The sequence below is a fragment of the Eulemur rufifrons genome, chromosome 20 (genome assembly GCF_041146395.1).
Source record: "Eulemur rufifrons isolate Redbay chromosome 20, OSU_ERuf_1, whole genome shotgun sequence".
Taxonomy (NCBI): domain Eukaryota; kingdom Metazoa; phylum Chordata; class Mammalia; order Primates; family Lemuridae; genus Eulemur; species Eulemur rufifrons.
The window spans coordinates 47,313,743-47,332,459 of NC_091002.1; the positions used below are offsets into that span (position 1 = coordinate 47,313,743).

Sequence of the window (18,717 nt, forward strand, 5' to 3'; positions counted from 1 at the left end):
CACCTAGAAATGGAAATATAAACTGTAAACATTCATAAATATCCTGTGTAAAAATGGCAAAAAAGTTTACTAGTTTGATATTCACTACCAAATTTAATTTTAATTATTTTCTATTTTTAAATTATTTTTCACTCATACTGTATGGCTCAATAATCACCCGTGTATACAAATTTTATTGATCTTGCTTTGTGATGAACTATCACAGGATAGTGCTAGTTATTATATCATCTAGACTAGAGGTTCTCAATCTTGGCTGCATTTTAGAATCATCTGGAGAGCTTTTAAAAAAGTATTAATTCTCTCCATTCCATCCTAGACCTACTAAATCAGAATCTCTGAGGGTGCAGTCCAGACATCAGAGTTTTTAAAAAGCTCCCCATAATTCTAAATGCCTGATCTAGATCCTTCGTCCTTACTGTGGTTTGGGGCCCAGCAACCTCAGCTGGGAGCTTAGTAGAAATGTGGGTTCTCGGGCCCACACTGGATCTACTGAATCTGTATTATGTAACAAGATCCCACAGGTCCAAAAGCTGCCTGAGGAGGTCAAGGTACGCAGACCACACTGAGCAGAGTAGAGGATCCAGTGTTTGCACCACAGCCTCACGAGATCCCTTCCTCGTGCTTTGTCCTTCCCTCTCTTCCCTCCCTTCTCTTTCTTCCTCTCTTCGGTTCTCTTCTTTCCTTCCCCACCTACTTTCTTTCCTCCTCTTTCTTCTTCAGACACTTCTAAAAGGAGAAGAAACACCAATAAGCTGAAATATGTGGAGTGGGCCTGTGTATGAGTCATAACAGTCCCTCAACATTTCTAGAGAATGTTACATTCAGCAAGAGTTGTTCACGTGTTAATTTCACTTGACCCTAATTAAGAGCAGCCTGGAAGTTAGGCATTATTATCCCCAACATGCAGGAGGAAACTGAGGCCCAAAGAGCCCCAGGGTGGCTCAAGGTACCCCAGTTTGCAAACAGAGAGGCCAGGGCGGGAACCCAGGCGGCCGGCTTGACAGCAGCATCTCGGAGGATGGACTTGCACGTGAATTGACAGCAATCAGAATTTTTTCAGACGTTTAAACACGCTAATTCATAAGCGAAAACAGCTAACTGCCATCCACTAGCCCAAGCTGCGGATTTACAAAACCGGTCGCTTAGCAACTTGCAGCGGTTACACCAACTTTCGACCAATTCGCAAACTGCTGGCATAAGGACTTCCTCTCGCCATCAACAGGGCTTTTGCGCATGTGCAATCTCCTTGCGGAAAGAGGAGCCTTTTTCTTGGATGCCTTCCGGGAGATACAGGAAGTGGCTCCGGGGCGCATGCGCGTTGCTTTGTGGTGGTTGGGGCAGATTCCACCGCCGGTGTGAAGAGACCCCGGGCTCCTGGGGTTCCCGTACGCGCCACCCCGCCCTCTTCTCCGCGCCGAAACAGCTCTTCAGGCTCCCCAGTGCCCTCCGCTCCCCGCTGCCGCTTCCCGCCCGGGCGCGACTCTTAGGTAAGCCCCGTGCCGCGTCCCCTCGGTACCCGCCGCTATGGCGTCCGCGGAGGCCAGATCCCCTCTGCTGGGAGAGCCTCGCGGCGAGATGCTGGGGCTCGAGCCGGACCGTTGACCCAGCCTCATTAGTGGCCCCTGGAAGCGAAGTCAGTGCTGGAAGGGACTTTCGGGGGTCACCTAGGGTCCAACCCGTCGTTTTTCTCTTGGGGAAAGTGAGGCCCGGGGAGGGGCCTCACTGAGTTAATAGCAATGTCTGTCGCCTCCATCCTTCCCTGTACATGTGTGGCTTCTCGTCAGACACATGTCACTTGCTCGGAAAAGCCTTCCCTGACTGTTCCGCAGAAGGGCATTCTCTTTTAGTCGCTCCCGTGCCAACCTGCTTCATTTCCTTCGTAGCACTTACCACTCTTCTGAAACTGCTTCGGTCTTCGCCAGCCAAGTATTTATCGTATATGTATATGTGAACAGTTGTACAGGCAGCATTTCTTCAGGCAAGTATTTATTAAATACTAGCGGCTCTGGCCCAGGCATTGTGCTGTGGGACCAAGAGTACCTTAAGGCAAGAATCCAGGCAGGTCCCTGCCCTCTTGGCGCCGGCATTCTGTTCGGGAAGAGGTTGATTGTAAAGAAGAAATTCCAGGTCGTAACGGATGCTGTGAAGAAAACAAGGGAATGTGATTGAAGGTTGGATTGTGTTAAATTAGGGAAGCCTCCAAGTAGGTGACTTTTAAAAAGAATACATCTGACAGCTTTGTTGAAGTATAACTTACATAACATAAAATTTTACCCATTTAAAGTTAAAGTGTACGTTTAGATGAGTTTGGGGCATTTCATGTAGTTGTGTAAACATCACAACAGTGCAGTTTTAAAACATTTCCATCACTCCAAAAAGTTCTGTGGAGGCAACTTCTGCGATCTGAAGAGGCAGCTGCGGGGTGGAGCGAGGGGGCAGGGATGAGCGTGCAGTGTCCACTGGCAGAAAGGAATGGATGGAAAAGCAAGGAGGGAAAGTGAGAGGAGATTAGGTAGATTCCACAGGTACCTGTGCCTTCTGAACTTTCTGAAGCTTCCCAGTGCTCAGCATAACATGTCCAAATGGGCTGATGAACACGTGAATATGCCTCTTGCTACCATGTTCTTTTCCCTAAGTTCATCCCTACTGTAGAAATGTTCTCTCCCAACTTGATTCAGGTTGAAGAAGGGGAATAGAATGGAAGTAACATTTGTTAAGAATCTATAGTGTTTTGGGCGCTGTATGTGCGGAACTCTGTGAAGTTGATCATATTAGTGTCGCTCTTTTGCAGATGAGAAAAATCAAGGTTAAATAACTTGCCCAAAGCCATATAGCTGGCTCCTGGATCTGATTGCAGAAGTCTTGTCATTCATTCACACGGTTAACTATAGTGTTTCAAGTACATCTCTACGTTTAAGGGCAGAGGTGTGGTTGGCAAGCACCATGTCCTCTCGCAAAGTCGCTTTCTGAGGTATAAATGTGCTCTTAGCTGTCGCTCTGACCTTTTCTTCTGCACATGCTTATTTTTTATGAAGCCGGGGAAATTCAGTGCCTTCCCAAATTCCTTGCGGTTTCTCCATTCTGTGTTGTCTTAAGATGTTATGCTTGCAAGCAAATATGGCACTCAGCTGTTGGGCTTCTTTTGGAAAGGTGACACGGTAGACTTCTGGGTGTAAAAATTTGCTAACTGGTTAACAATTAAAATGTGGCATCAGTGTATGTGAATCATCGGGGAGTTACAATACACAGACTTTCTCCTTGGAAGGAAATAAGAAGAGAAAATTGTTTATTGCACCCACTTTGCATTAGACGCTGCATTTTCTGCACAATCTGATTTGATCCTCAGAGCAGCCCTGGAGAAGGTGTTGATATTCTTTGTGTTTGCAGAGCAGGAAAATGAGGCCTCGTCAGATTAGACTCCCAGCTCTCGTGAGTGGCAGAGGCCCTGTTCAAATCCTCATGGGTCTGCTGACCATGATACCCAGGAAAAACCTTGGGGTAGGGGAAATTCTTGCTGGCTAAGCGTGCACAACATAATGGCAGATGTTCTGTAGTCTAGCGGATTAAAGTGGATTACTTTTTAAAATTCATCCTACAGAGAAATTGCTGAGTCGCTGCCAGGACTAGTTATTCTTGGAAATTTCATGCAGAGACATTGACCTAAACCTAAACTAATGTAAAAATTAGTAAGAAGAAAGCAAACTCCTGGTAAGTGGAAACATGAAAGAAAGAATGGGGACCTTCTGTCTTGTTTACTGTTGTACTCTTGGGGTACACTAACTATGTAAAGAATGAAAGAATTTATTTTTCTAGCTGGTAACTGAAAAAAAAAATCTAATGTATCGATACTGGTTCATTAATGGTGATAAAGGTACCACACTAATATAAGATTAACAATAGGAGAAACTGAATGTGAAATGTATGGCAATTCTATCTTTACAATTTTCTGTAACCTAAAACTTTTCTGAAAAAGTTTATTTTTAAAAAGCACTCTGCAGCCAGGTGTGGGAGCTTATGCCTGTAATCACTCCCAGCACTTTGGAAGGCCTAGGCAGGAGGATCGCTTGAGGCCAGGGGTTTAAGACCAGCTTGGACAACATAACAAGACCTCATCTCTATGAAAAACTTTTAAAAAATGAGCCAAGCATGGTGGTGCGCACCTGTAGTCCAGCTACTTGGAAGGCTGAGGCAGGAGGATCTCTTGAGCTCAGGAGTTCAAGGCTGCAGTGAGCTGTGATTGTACCAGTGCATTCCAGCAAGGCCCTGTCTCTAAAAAAAATAAATAAAAAGCACTCTGCTTATTGCTTATTTAGATCTCTTCTGAAGAGAAGCCTAGACTCAAGCCATTTAGAATATTTCCCTTCGATGAATTGTCTTTATACTTTCTGTCAGTGATATTTATTACTTAAGAAAGAACCTGTCCTTAACGTTTCCCATTATTTTTTAGGGCCAAAATGAGTCTGTTTGGAACAACCTCGGGTTTTGGAACTGGTGGGACCAGCATGTTTGGCAGCACAACCACAGATAATCACAACCCTATGAAGGTACCTCACAAAGCTTCACAGGGTTTGTAGAAAGAGTTCAGGCCAGAGTTTCTCACTTCAAGGACAGAAGGAAAATCTGAGATGGCTTGGGAGCCTCCCTTGGTGTGAAAGCTCTGAAACTCTGTCTGGCCCAACTTTCTCAAGCATTGGAGCACAGATAATACGTGTCCCTGGACCAGTGTCCTATTCCTCTTGACTTGCCACATCTCCAGAATTACCCAAGATGCTTGTTAATGCAGCAGATTCCTAGAGCCTGGCCCAGGACTGTTCAGTCCGAATTTCCATGGTTGGGGAGAAGGGAGGGCAGTTGAAAACTGTGATTGAGCACTGGGGCAAGAGTGTCCTTGTGGAGCATCATGTAGAAAACAAGGCTGAGGACATTCATTTAGAGTGCTGCTTCCAGTCCCGGCAGTGCTAATGCTTTCACTGGCTTGTGTATTACTCCTCTTTTTAATAAAGTAAGGAAAGGTCCAATTCAATTGGTTTGTGAGCATAAGGAAAGTCCACTGTTAGGTGATTAGTGAGAAAGAAAGCAATTTTGAATTAAATTGTTATTATGCATACATTTTAACATTGACTTTTCCCTCCAGGATATTGAAGTAACATCTTCTCCTGATGATAGCATTGGTTGTCTATCTTTTAGCCCACCAACCTTGCCTGGGAACTTTCTTATTGCAGGATCGTGGGCTAATGATGTAAGTGGTCCTTAAATGCATGTTTTATAACGTATCTCTTGGTATGGGCAAGATTAGCTTTAGTTCCATTTTTTCCCAAGTGAGTGAATCAGAGTTAAGACTTATGCATAGCCTTTTTAAAGAAATCAATTTAGAGGGTGTGAACCCTTCTGAACAGCAACATCACTTGTTCTTAATGCTTATTTTTGTTAGGAAAGCACAATCATTTGCATTGTTCAGAAATTCCTACTGTAGTTCAGTATGCTGAAGTGTATTCCCAAATCAAATGTAATATTTGTCAAGAATGAATGTTATCCATGATGGCGCACACAAACAAATTTCCCTTTTGGCATCCTGAAAGTGTTCTTTAGGCATATGTTAAACTCTTCAACTTAGATGACACAAATCCTTCAACATCGTACTTACTTTTGTGTACAAAACCAGGTAAAAAAATCATAGTGTAAAAAAGATAAAAACGGGTGGAAAAATAAAGAATGTGATGAGGCGCTTCACAAAAGGGAGAATAAACTTAACCAGTCACACACTTAAATGCAAATTTATAAAATAGACTCTTTTTTCTTATCAAATTAATAAAATTAAATTTAAAAGAATAATAGTACCAGGAAGGGTAAGCTGAAACCTTACATGTGCTTCTGGTAAGTATATAAGTTGGCAGAGCTCTTCTGAGGATAATTGGCAACATTATTCAGAGATCCTTAAGTTTATACCCTTTGTCTCATTGGTTCCCCTTCTGGGACTTGAGGAAATCTGATAATGTACATTATATGCATTGTCTAAGGTTAGTCTTTATAACAGCTAAAGCACTGTGAACTTATTGTCATTTCTATTTTATGAATTGGATGCTGAGGCCTCGGGAAGCAAAGTAACTGGCCTTAGATCACCTGTCTGGGTGGCAAAGCAGGAGGCAGCAGCCAGCACAGTCCAACTCAGGGGCCGTGCTCCTTGCCACTGCTGGGTATTGTATTGCCTGTCATAAAAACGTGATGCTAGTGAAAATTGTGATATCCAACAGTACAGTCAGTTTGTGGTGTGCAGGTGTCTGGGAAAGGATCCACACTGGCCTGCAGCTGCGAGGCCGTGGGTCTTGGGCCAGGAGAGAACAGAGGGAGGAGCATTGTCCAGGTTGAACAAGTTGGCTTTTTACATGCAGTTTCTGGAAATATTTCACTTGTGTTGCTGCTAAAAAAAAGTTAGAATGTTTAAAAGATGAATAGACTAATGATACAGGTGAGACAAGTAAAGATGCTGAATAATCTAGTGTTTTCACGAAAATATGTGTACATGGAAAGAAGACTTGAGAGCACATGCAGCTGTTAACTGTGCTTGTCTGTGGTGGGATTAGGATGATTTTTATTTTCTTGTCGTAGTTAGAAAATCTCTAAGTAAATTGCATTGTTTTTATAATCGGGGAAAATTACATAAAAAAAGTATTCAGAGAGGTAAGTTTCCACTTTGGTCTTGATTGTCCTGATGGTAATGGGTAAGTGACATTCTGCTTTAGAAGACATATCTTGTAGATGCGATGCAAAAAGTCTCTGCAGTTTTAGGTGTAAGCAGTAGAATGTGTATGTTTTAATGGCACAGGGAAAGGAAAGCAGCTGCTTGGCATATTTATTTCAGTTGCTTTGTTTTTAAAGTTAGATAATTAGGTTGATATGAGAAGTCCATGTATAGTTAAATTGTACCCTGTTAATTATTAGGTGTTAAATGTAGGTAGTACTTCATGAATTGCTTTGTTTGCATTAATTTGTCTGTTACCACAGGTTCGCTGCTGGGAAGTTCAAGACAATGGACAAACCATCCCGAAAGCCCAGCAGATGCACACTGGGCCTGTGCTGGATGTCTGCTGGAGTGACGTATGTTTTACTCCGTTTCTAATGTTCTCTTTCACTTAAAGTACAGTTTAGTTCTGAACATTTAATAATCTGAACACAATTTAGCATGTGTGTATCTACATTGTAGGAGTTCTAAGTTTTTGAATGTAAATATAGTAATTTGTTGATGTTTTTAATGTTAGCTTTAGTTAGGTGCTCTCTCTGAAAGCTTTTCTTGAATTAAGTTTTGTGTGTGTGATTGGGGAGAGTGTTTTGGTGAAGGGACCATTTACAGAGAAACCAACAGGGCAGGTGAAGCACCCAGGGCAAGTGCGCAGCCTCCTGGAGCACAGCATGGGCTTCGGCCGCAGAGGGCCTCAGGCTGGCGTCGGGAGCCTGTGTGCCCCGCCTCCTACCACTGCTGCTGTGGCTGAACCCAAAAAAAGAGAGAATACAAAGGGGCCTGACTGACAGTCAGGGGCAGATGTGCTGTGAGGCTAAGGAAGCTAAGCCTGAAGGCCCCTCACCTGCAGAGGGTCCCCACCCTGGCCCTGTACCTATTTTTTTTAAGTCATGTTTCTTAGGTATGGTTTGCCTCCCTACAGTAAAATTGAACATTTTTAGTGTACAGTTCTGTGAGTTTTAAGAAACGCATAGAATTATGTTCAAGATATAGAGCAGATCCATCAGAGATTCCCTTCTGCCCTTTTGTAGTCAAATCTTTCCCACTCTTAGCTCCTGGAAACCACTGATCTGTTTTGTGTCCCTAAAGTTTTGCCTTTATGAAAATGTCGTATAAATGAAATCCTGTAGCGTGTAACCTTTTGAGTCTGGCTGCTTCACTTTGCACATTGCATTTGAGATCCATCCGTGTGATTGTTGGCAGTTTGTCCTATTGCTGAGTAGTCTTCCCTTCTATGACGTGTCACCATTTATTCAACCATCTGCCAATTGGGTTTCCTGTTTTTGGTGCTTATGAATAATGCAGCTATAAATGTTTACATACTGATTTTCTGTGAACATAATTTTCATTACTCGGGTAAATATCTAACAGTGGGATTGCTATCTCATATGGTAAGTGTATGTTTTAACTATGAGAAATTGCCAAATAATTCTATTTTACATTGTCATTTTTTAATCTTATCATTATTTCTTTGATCTTATTTAGCTTATATATGAGAAATAATTCTTGTATTTATAAATATTTTGAGATGGCAGAGTTGCTCCCATTTTATTCATTAGCAGTGATGGGCTTCTCAAGGCATTTTTGTCAGTCTATAAAATGTATTCCTGACATACCTGTTTGAGTTATTATGAGACTAAATTAGTAGATATATGAGAAGTTTGGAAAGTAAAGTGTTCGTTACAGATGCAACCTACTTTTCCTGTAGTAAAGTAGCAGCTTGAATAGATGTAAAATATTTCTAATTTATTTTGCCTATCTTTCTTTGCTAATTGGGTAACGGGTCAGAATTTCAAAGTTTCTTACAAAGTATGACAAGAAATAGAATGAACTGATAGAGGAATTATGTTGCTCAAATGTTATCAAGTGGCTGTGGCATTTCTATTAATAACAGTGAATATAACCTATTCCTGTCTCCCAAGTTACAGCCCAGCTAGTGGGGGGATCAAACGCAGGAATGAACTCAGTGAGCTAAGTTCTGAGGGAGGCAGGATGAATGGTGCAGGCGGGAGAGAACACAGAAAGCAGCTATGAAGTTTGGGAAGGCTTCCGTGAATGCTTTACAAAAGAGACAAGAATTGGGCTGAATCTTAAAAAGAGAAAAGTAAACCACATGCTTACAGCTTTTTAGCATTGCCTCATCCAGGCTCAGCCTGGCTTCAAATTTCAGCTCCGCCTCTTTGCCAAGTTAATTATCAGGCGGCGCCTATTGTGTGCTAAGCCCAGGGGATATAGTGGAAATCAAAATAGGCCAAACAAACAAACAGACCTATGCTCAGGGAACTCATGGTCTCCTAGGACAAATACAGAAACAATTAAGAATTACAGTTGGTGGAAAGTTGTGACAACTAGATTAAATCTACATAGAATCAGAAAGTGGTTAAGGGGTTTGCTTGAGAGATCATAACAAGTGAGGGGCTGAGCCTAAGCCCAGACCTTCCTGGCTCCAGAGCCATGTGCTTAGCCTCCCCTGCAGAGCCTTAGAGGAGGAGCATGGGCTCGCCTGGGAGGAGTGGGCGCAGCTGGGAGTGGAAACCACATATGTAGAGGCACCAAAGACCCACTTGCCTTGAGGCATGAAAGCCAAACTTGGTGAAAAATAAAAATCGCAAAACAAAACTTGCCTCAGTATAACTAACCTATTAATAATACCTATATATAGATAGAGAGTTAATTTTTCTTAGAATGCAAAATTTTCTATATTTTATTTTAGGATGGGAGCAAAGTATTTACGGCATCGTGTGATAAAACTGCTAAAATGTGGGACCTCAACAGTAATCAAGCGATACAGATCGCGCAGGTAATTAAAGCCCCTGTAAAAAGGCTGGACGAGACTGGTACCCAGTATTGTGATGATTCTTTAATTACAGTAGTTCTCTAGTACAGACAATGCAGTTTGACTCTATTAAATCAATTAGACTTAATATACCAGAAACCTCTTTAGCACAAAAATACCAGTTTTATAACCATTCTCACTCTTACTAGTATTTCAGATTGTTTTGTCCTGGGTCTTCCATATAGGTGTAGATGGCATCCTAAGGCGTTAGTGACGTTAAAATCTATAAAAGACACAAGTTCCAGGTGGTCCTTGAGATTCCCATGTTTGCCATTCCCACACCCATGTGTGGCTGCCTTCTATCAGCTACATTTCGTTGCTCATCCATGCAGCAAGTGTTTATTGAATAACTGCTATTTGTCAGGCACTGCACTGGGGCTCAGAAATACAGCAGTGAGCAAGAGGGACACTTCCACACGCCCTTGGGGCTTTTACAGTCTGCTCAGGGACATAGGCAGGTTCTTGTGTGAAGAATGCTAAGAGAGGGCAGAGGTAATGAAGGTGAGAGAACCTAGACCCAGATGGTCCAGCCTGGTCTGGGGTGCAGGAAGAGCTGCTTGACAGAAACATTTTCACTCGCTGCTGAGATCATACTACTGTGTACTAGAAGCATGACCTTGATCTCTTAATTATTGTCACCTTAGTAAAAAAACTGGTGGGGTTCTCTCCTAGTTATTGCTGAATATCTTCCTAGGGAGGGGTACTTTCACTCTCACATATTACTTAACTATGGATAAAAATCAAAAACGCTTTTGTGTTAAATTGAATATTTTGGTCATGGGGAAGCACTACTATCCTTTGACATTTGTTGTGACCTCAGTGTTTAAATTAGTTCTTTCTCTTGGAATCCCAGAACTAAAGCTGTTTAGCACCTTGTTACGTTTACCTTGACCTGTTTTATTTTTGTCTTGTTGAAAGCATGATGCTCCTGTTAAGACCATACATTGGATCAAAGCTCCAAACTACAGCTGTGTGATGACTGGGAGCTGGGATAAGACTTTAAAGGTACGATATGCAGCTGAGGTATCATATGGCCCAGTCAAGCTCGGCGTTTGTTCTTACGCCATTTGGATGTCAGCTCCAAATGGTCACTTACTAGCTCCTCTTTTTTTTTTTTTCCTTTAGTTTTGGGATACTCGATCATCAAATCCTATGATGGTTTTGCAACTCCCTGAAAGGTGTTACTGTGCTGATGTGGTAAGAAATATCACTTAATGTGTATTTCCTTTTATAAAACAAGCATTTCTCACCCTATGGCACCTTGTAGTTAGCAGGTTATCTAAAACTCCCTCTCACTTTAGTAAGAGGTGCGAGAGATATAGTTCAGATTGCCTCAGTCATCTTAAATTGGGAGATTGTTGTGCTGCATTTATTCCAGAATTAACTAAATCGTGGGTGTCAAGGTATTTGGTCACTCGTTTGAACATATGCAGCCAGCTACATACCATCCCTAGTGTGACATTTATTGTGTGACAGTAGGGAAGCCTGTCATAACCTTGTGGTGTGGTACTAGGTCTTTGGGGACTGTCTCTGAGTGGGATAGAAACTGAAGAACTTTGCCGGTTCATTTAGTCATACGTCTTAAAGTTTTGTACCAAGTGCCCCAGTAATTCCACTTTTAGGAATGTATCATGAGAAAAATAATCAAGTATGCAAATGGTCTTTGTCTTATATAATGTAGTAAAACATTGGGTTCCTTTGAGGAACAGTAGACAGCCGCCTCTAGTGTATGACGTGGGCCGATGCTCATGAAATGTTTTGAGTAAAGGACAGGAATTACGCAGAAGTTCACATACACAGATAAAATACGCTGTAATGTTAGCAGTTATCGTTTGGAGGGATAGTACAGGTGATTTTTATTTCTTCTCAGTTCCTGCAATATTTTCTAAATATTCACTTATTTTTATAGTTAGTTTTACAAAACAAGTCTTTTAAAAATATATTAAGGTTCTACTTTCAAATACCATTTCTCTAGGTTTGTGTAACATGTAGATATCATTGGATTATTAAACTTAAAAAATTCAGACAATTTTGTGATTAAAAAATTGATCTAATACATTGGTATGAAAAAGCACATTCTCTGCTTCCCTCCATTCCCTAGATATACCCTATGGCCGTGGTGGCGACTGCAGAGCGGGGCCTGATTGTCTATCAGTTAGAGAATCAACCCTCTGAGTTCAGGAGGATAGAATCTCCACTGAAACATCAGGTGAGTCATAAGTCAACTCAAGAAGCATGTATGTAGGCCGAGCACAGTAGTCACACCTATAATTCTAGCACTTTGGGAGGCTAAGGCCAGGAGTTTTGAGGCCAGCCTGAGCAACATAGTGAGACCCCATCTCTACAAAAATTTTTTTTAAAAATTAGCCTGGGCATGGTGACGTATGCCTGTAGTCCCAGGAGGCTGAGGCAGAATGTTCGCTTGAGCCCAGGAGTTTGAGGCTGCAGTGAGCTATGATGAAGCCACTGTACTCAAGCCTGGGTGACAGAGCAAGACCCTGTGTCGAAAAGTTAGAAAGTAATGCTTCTTTATCCTATGTAAGTAATATGCTTCTGGTTCTTCTAAAACCTAAAAATCAGGTAACAATGATTTTCCTTCACATTAGTCATGAAATCTTGTATTACATCATGATAATGTCCTTTTTTGCTTTTAACTGTAGCATCGATGTGTAGCTATTTTTAAAGACAAACAGAACAAACCAACTGGTTTTGCCCTGGGAAGTATCGAGGGGAGAGTTGCTATTCACTACATCAACCCCCCAAATCCGTAAGTTGCACTCAACTAGCTTGCAAACTTGCACTTGAGACTTTTTTTTAGAAAGGAAAACTTAGGTGGGCCTTTGTTTTTCAGTGCCAAAGATAACTTTACCTTTAAATGTCATCGATCTAACGGAACCAACACTTCAGCTCCTCAAGACATCTATGCGGTATGTTTTTAGAAACTTTTACCTTGAAAATACATCTAGAAACTTGACTTGGAGGTGGCTGAGTAATTATGGGATCAGAAAAGATTAATCATTGAAGAGCAGTGAAGAACCTGTATGTATTCATGTCTGGAGATAAATGGCTTATGCTGTAGCCTTTGGTTTTCTGTTTTTATGAACATATTGACTGGCTTCCTTCTCTTATTTCTGAATGCAAGCTTAAGGTGTTTTGGGAGAGTCTCTACCTCCTCTGACAGTTTACACACATAGCTAAGACTGAGAAGTGGCTGTTTGCTAAAAAAGAAAAAGGCATTTTCCTGAGATACGCGCCTCGGTGGTACTTGCTGAATACACACATTAACTTCTGCTGATGTGTGTTCATCACAAGAGACAAGATTTAGTTCTGGGCTGGCAGTTGATGCAGGAAGCGTGGCTAGTTTCTCTTCTCATCAGTGGGCAGCCAGCTCAAATGAAATGTGTGTGTGTGCACTTGGTTTCCTAACTCTAACGGGAAGCATGCATTGACGAAACCCGCTTCTCCATCTGCTGCCTTGGCTTCTCATTGTGTATATCAATCCTTGCAGGTAAATGGAATCGCATTCCATCCTGTTCACGGCACCCTTGCAACTGTGGGGTCTGACGGTAGATTCAGCTTCTGGGACAAAGATGCCAGAACAAAACTAAAAACTTCAGAACAGTTAGATCAACCGATATCGGCTTGCTGCTTCAATCACAATGGAAACATATTTGCGTATGCTTCCAGCTATGACTGGTCAAAGGTGAGAATTCCCAGGCCTGCTCTGGGTGCCCTAAGGCAGCAGAGTCAGGCTCTGGGTTGGGAAAGCATAGGCTTGAGTTGTGATTCTCCGGACTCACATCACTGTCACCGCCCTGTAAGGGGAGATAGGGCTTCCTGGATGGGTTGTGGGGATTCATTACAGCCTTTGGTCAGAGCCCGGCACACAAGAAGTGCCAGGTAGTGTAAGCGGTCACAGGCTGCCCTGCCCCTGGGTACGGAAGGATGGGCAAGCTGGAGGGGCTGATGCTTTGGGAGGTGATTCATGCAGTCGGGAGCGCGTGAGGGGACCGCAGGGCGCGTCATGCAGCTTTGTTTGGTTGGTTGGTTGGGGAGTCAGAAGCTGGCAGGGCCATGGCTGAGTTTTTGAGGCCTCTGGGAGCCATGGTGAAGCCGTGGTGAAACGTGCAGACTCCGGTCCTCCGCCCAGACCCCACACGAAGTGTGTCATCTGCCAACCTGCCTGCAACTTTCCCGGCTTCTCAGCTGTTAGTTCTGAAGAATACGCCTTCATTATGTTTGTGGTTTTCATCTTTCTCTTCCCACATCCCCTCTGCCTTTTGCTTCCTAGACCTTCCCCTACCATAGTGTCTTCCACGCACGTCCACCTTCGCTGACCGCTGCCTCCATTGCCCAGCCCACATGCGGTGCCTCACGCACTCCGTTTCTGGATGCTGGCCTTTTCTCCCACCGTCTTCTGTCCCTGTCCCCAGCTGCTTCCCCTGTGTCTAAGTGCACAGGAAGCCTTGAGAAGCCTGTAGCCCTTCACTGCTAAGCTTGCTGGGGGAGTGGGTAGCACCTGCCCTCTTCGTTCCCTGCCCTCTGGCCTCTTGTCAGTCCACTGCCCGGTACTTTCTGGCCTCCTGGAGCCGTACTCAGCAGTCTCGGCCACATCCTCCTTGTCCAGTCCAGAGCTTCCCTCCTGTCTGTGTCAGGCGCTGTGGTCCATCCCTTCCTCCTCTACAGAGCTCTCCTCCCTTGGTTTCTCTCCCGTTATCTTTCCTGGTTCCTTCCAGCCGCTGCTTGCCATCCTCCTGTCATCCCTTTGGGCTCCTACCTGCCAGCCTTCTCCTGCCGTCTCAGCCTGAGCTGTTCCTTGGGTTTTTCCAAGTGTTTGTTCTTGAGGCCCTGGCTCTGCCCCCAAAAGCCAGTGACTTGTGGTTTCTAACTCAGTTCCTGGCCTGTCCCCCTTCTCTCTCGGTGTTTCCCAGTCTCAGCAGGATGGCTATGCCTGGCCCCTGAGGCCTTTCTCTTAAGACAGAGAAATCCAGCCGTTTCCCCACCAGGCTACTCCTGTGTCCCTCTCTTCCAGGGCTTGCTTAGCAGCAGCTTCCTTTTTTTTTTTTTTTTAAAGCAACTTTATTGAGGCACAATGAAATGCAGTAAATTGGACGTGTTTAAAGTATACAATTTGATCAGTTTCGATATCTGTAAATACCCTTGAAACTGTCACCACAGTCAGGAGTTTAACAGACGTGTTCGTCTTCCCCAGAGGTTTCCGTGTATGTGCTGTAATTTTTCCCTTGCGTGCACAGAACCGTGGATCTGCTTTCTGTCACTGTAGATTAGTGTGCTTTCTCTAGAATCTACGTAAATGGAGTCATACACTATGTACTCTTTTCCCCGGCTGCTTTTGCTGAGCCGAATGATTTTGAAACTCACCTGTGCTGTGGCGTGTGTTGCTCGTCTGTTCCTTTTGAGTGCCGAGTCGTATTCCGTGGCACGGGGATGCCACCGTCTGCTTATCCACGCACCTGTTTCAGCCGTGCACACAGTTCTGCAAAGAGAGTGTGCGGTTTTGGTTCTGCCTGGCTGAGGCTGTGCAGGCTGGGGCCTGCGTGGGGGCTGAGGCCCTCGTCCCTCCGTGGGGCCCTTCACTGAATCTCTCGGCACAGCGGCTGCATCCCGTCCGCCTTTCAACTCACATCACACTCGGGCTCCGTGCATCGTAAGCACTAAAAACATAGTAGTAAATTGAAAGAAGCAGGAAATCTCACTGCACTGAGTGCTGCTTAGAACTGACCTGGTCTAATTCCTCGAAGCAATTAATGTCAATTTATCGTGGGAGTTACAAAAATTCCAGTCTTTGTTTAAAGAAAAATTTTGCTTCAGGAATTTTTCATTGTTCTCAGTTTAAGGACCATTACCTCTGGTATAAAATCGTGATCACATATGATTAATATTATTAGCTTGAACATAGCTGTTCACAAAAGCTGCACTTTGTATGTTGTGGTGGGAATCAGTGGTCACAGCTGGGCACGGCAGCTCGCGCCCTCCCGCCGGCTGAGGCTGGAAACACGGCTCTGCAGCGCCACGCCCGTCTGCTCTCCCGGCCTTGGATCCCCTGCCCACCTGCCTGCTGACTCTTGCGGATTGTCTGCCTTGTCCACCCCACTCGCCTTTCTTCCTAAAACTCAGATCTCATCACGCCACTGACACGCTTCCTTGTCCCTGTGCGTAACGTTCAGAGGCCTCAACCTGCCGTTCACGGCCCTTCCTGGTCTGGCCTCATCCTGACACTGGGGCCCCTCTGACGTTGCACAGCCCTCCCTCATCCCCTCCAGCGTGGCACGAGCAGACGTGCTCACTGCCGTGCGTGCCTGTGTCTGTGCCACTGCTCCCGTGTGGGCAGGTCGTCCTGGGTCCTCATCCCTATGACGTGTCATGGGCCAGGTGTCCTCTCCTCCGCGAAACCCTCTCAGGTCAGAGCCAGTCCTGACCAGGGGACCCCAGGGCAGTTATCTTAGCATTAAAGGTGTAGGGTGTTAAAAGGGGGCTCAGTACCGAAAAGACAAACAAATGAAGACAGTCCCTCCCAGCAGGGTGTTGATGACAGACTTGCACCGGGTCCTTAGCCTCTGAGGACTAAAGTTCTTTTGTACCATTTGACTTGTGTTTGTGTATTTGTTGTCTTGTTTTTTCCCCTGCACCCTGAGAGATTTTGCTTCAAGCACATAGCACAGGACTTGACAGATAAAAAGCGGCCACAGAATGCTAACTGTTGCTTTTAATAATAAACTCATTGGGTTTTTTTTCTTCTTTAGGGACATGAGTTTTATAATCCCCAAAAGAAAAATTACATTTTCCTACGTAATGCAGCAGAAGAGCTAAAACCCAGGAATAAGAAGTAGTAGTAGCCTGAGACTTCTGGGTCGTCTGGAGTCCTTCTCTCTCCACTCTGCCTCGTCTCTGTGCGAATTTGATCCCAGCTTTGGGTTGTCAGCCACGGACATGGATTTCAACCCCTGGAGAAAACCATGTCATTGTTGAGCAGTCGAGAGCCCAGCTGTCCACGGCGACTTGCCGTCTCTCCATTCCACTGCCTGTTGCAGAGTCTTTCTGTAACTCTGAGGGGATTGAAATTATTATAGAAGTTAGATTTTTGAGGGCGATGCCAGGTTATTTTGCAGTGCTTCATTCAGCAGTGTATGTATTAGAGAATATTGGAAAACAGTCTATGAACCCTGTACTGTATTTTGTAATAAAGTATTTTGAAGATTGCCTACTCAGCTTCCTTGTCCTTGTCTCCCTTTGCCCCACCCAGTGACCTCAAAATGGTCACCTTGCCTGGCATCAACATTGGGTTTTGAATTATGGTTTCATACACCCTTTGGGAAATGCAGAAATCTTGTACCTTAGGGGACAGGGAATCCTGAGGTTCAATTATTTCTGCCACGTGGAGTGTCAGCCTCTCCAGGTGTTGGCGGGCAGAGTTTGAATGTGTTCTTCTCTTACTTCCTTCATTTCCTTCTTCAGCATCCCCTGTGCTTTCCGGTTCTGCTGTGCAGACTTCCTAGTGACTCTGAAGTGGGGACTGTTCCTTGTGCTGAGTGACAGGCCTTTTGTGGGTTAGCCTTGCAAGGCCCAAGTGGGTGACACTTGTATGTCTTTCAGGGTAGAACCCAGGTCCTCTGCATGGGCTTTGCTCCGAACATGTGCCCCCAGTAGTGATCATTTTGGTGTTGCTTTTTTATTTCATAGTAATTTAAAATTCCTGATTGGTGAGTATTCAAAATGAAATTCAACTTAATGTTTGACTTTTGAGTCTATTGTATTTTTACCCCATGATCCCAAATGCTTCTTACGCCTTATTGTTTGGGGCTGGTGTGTGAACTCTGACTTGTTGAGTGTGAAATTCTGGTATTAATGCTGTAAGATGTGTTTGCCTACTCATAAAAAGCAATGAAAATAAAATTTTCTACTGGAAGAGACTGCCTGCGCTCAGTGGTTCAAATTCTTTGGTAGTTCACAAATGAATTCAGACCCAACTCTTTGACCCTGTTTTTTTTAGCTGAAAATCTATTTTTTAGATATAAAAAGGCAGGTGCACTAGAAAAATGTGAATTTTCAAGTTAACTGTTTACAGCTAATTTTTCCCTTCCCTTTATGAATCAGGCATGTGGTTTTATGATCTGTACATACGAGAAGATCTAGCGAGTAGAAAAGGCTGCCGTGGGGAGAGATCCGAGCATGATGGTCTCAGTAGCCGACTTTCATTTGAGGGTGGGACCAGACTAGTCAGCTTCAGCTTAGCGGAGTTTCATTACTCTTATTACAGGCTGGTGACTGGCTCCGGTTGAAAATGACAAACCAGTGAGTCTAAAACCATGGGCCTTTTAGAGTGTTCTTTTCCAGGATTGGGCTTTGCTACCTCACCAAGGGGGTAGTTTTTGTGATTGGCAAATTTAAAGTATTTGCTTAAAACCAAGGGTGGACTTGGGCTGCCAGAAACCAGGAGTCGGGAGCTCCTTGCCGCCACCAGGGTGTGCCAGGCTCATCTCTCCACCTCCCAGAACCTAAAGCACAAACACACCCTGCGCGTTTGCTGGTGACGGACCAGTTAAACGTTCACTGAGATCATTACACTGCTCAAAACACTGTCATGCCTCCTAAAACGTATGTGGCGTCTTCGAGGAACTCTTCATCCTAAACTTCATCATCCCTGTGCTGTAAGTTGCATGCAGTAGGTGCTCATTAAGTATTGGTAAATTTGATGGCGTCTCCTAATTCAAAAAGATACCAGTGTAATCTTTTGACTTTTTGTTTTAACAAATGTCAAGTCATATTCTGCCATTAAATATTTACTGTACACCCTGCTAAAAACAGCACTGCTCTCATCGAAAGTGGAATATGTAAACCTCATGGGGAAGACACGCTGTGCTCTTTCACTTAATTTTTCCAACCTTTTATTATGAAAATTTTCAAACACAAAAAGCTGGAGGAGTTTTTACGGTGAACATACACCTATCCTCTGTCCACCACCCGGATTCCGCCGTAAGCATGAGACTTTCACTTGATCTTTCCGTTCGGTTTTGCCAGGCTTTTCTCCTCCTCGTTTGTAACGCCATTTCCTCGGCCAACTAATTGTGGACGCAGGCCCGGTGGCCAGGACTGAGTATACAGGTGGTGCTGAAAGGAGGTGTTT

The 18,717-nt window shown here is 44.0% G+C and overlaps 1 protein-coding gene across 2 annotated transcripts; it reads left to right on the forward strand.

The window, feature by feature from the left end:
• The first annotated feature begins 1,343 nt into the window (after positions 1-1,343).
• Positions 1,344-17,503, forward strand: RAE1 (ribonucleic acid export 1). Of its 2 annotated transcripts, XM_069496636.1 has the most exons (13): positions 1,468-1,487; positions 3,599-3,708; positions 4,448-4,544; positions 5,135-5,239; positions 7,003-7,095; positions 9,450-9,536; positions 10,491-10,577; positions 10,698-10,769; positions 11,674-11,781; positions 12,233-12,339; positions 12,424-12,499; positions 13,081-13,275; positions 16,337-17,503. In XM_069496636.1, exons 3-13 carry the CDS (start codon positions 4,455-4,457, stop codon positions 16,421-16,423), a joined length of 1,107 nt encoding a protein of 368 aa, XP_069352737.1. In that variant the 5' UTR covers positions 1,468-1,487; positions 3,599-3,708; positions 4,448-4,454; the 3' UTR covers positions 16,424-17,503. The 2 variants fall into 2 exon arrangements, with proteins under 2 accessions (XP_069352736.1, XP_069352737.1); XM_069496635.1 differs by lacking the exon at positions 3,599-3,708 and having other exon boundaries at positions 1,344-1,487.
• Positions 17,504-18,717: the final 1,214 nt, after the last annotated feature.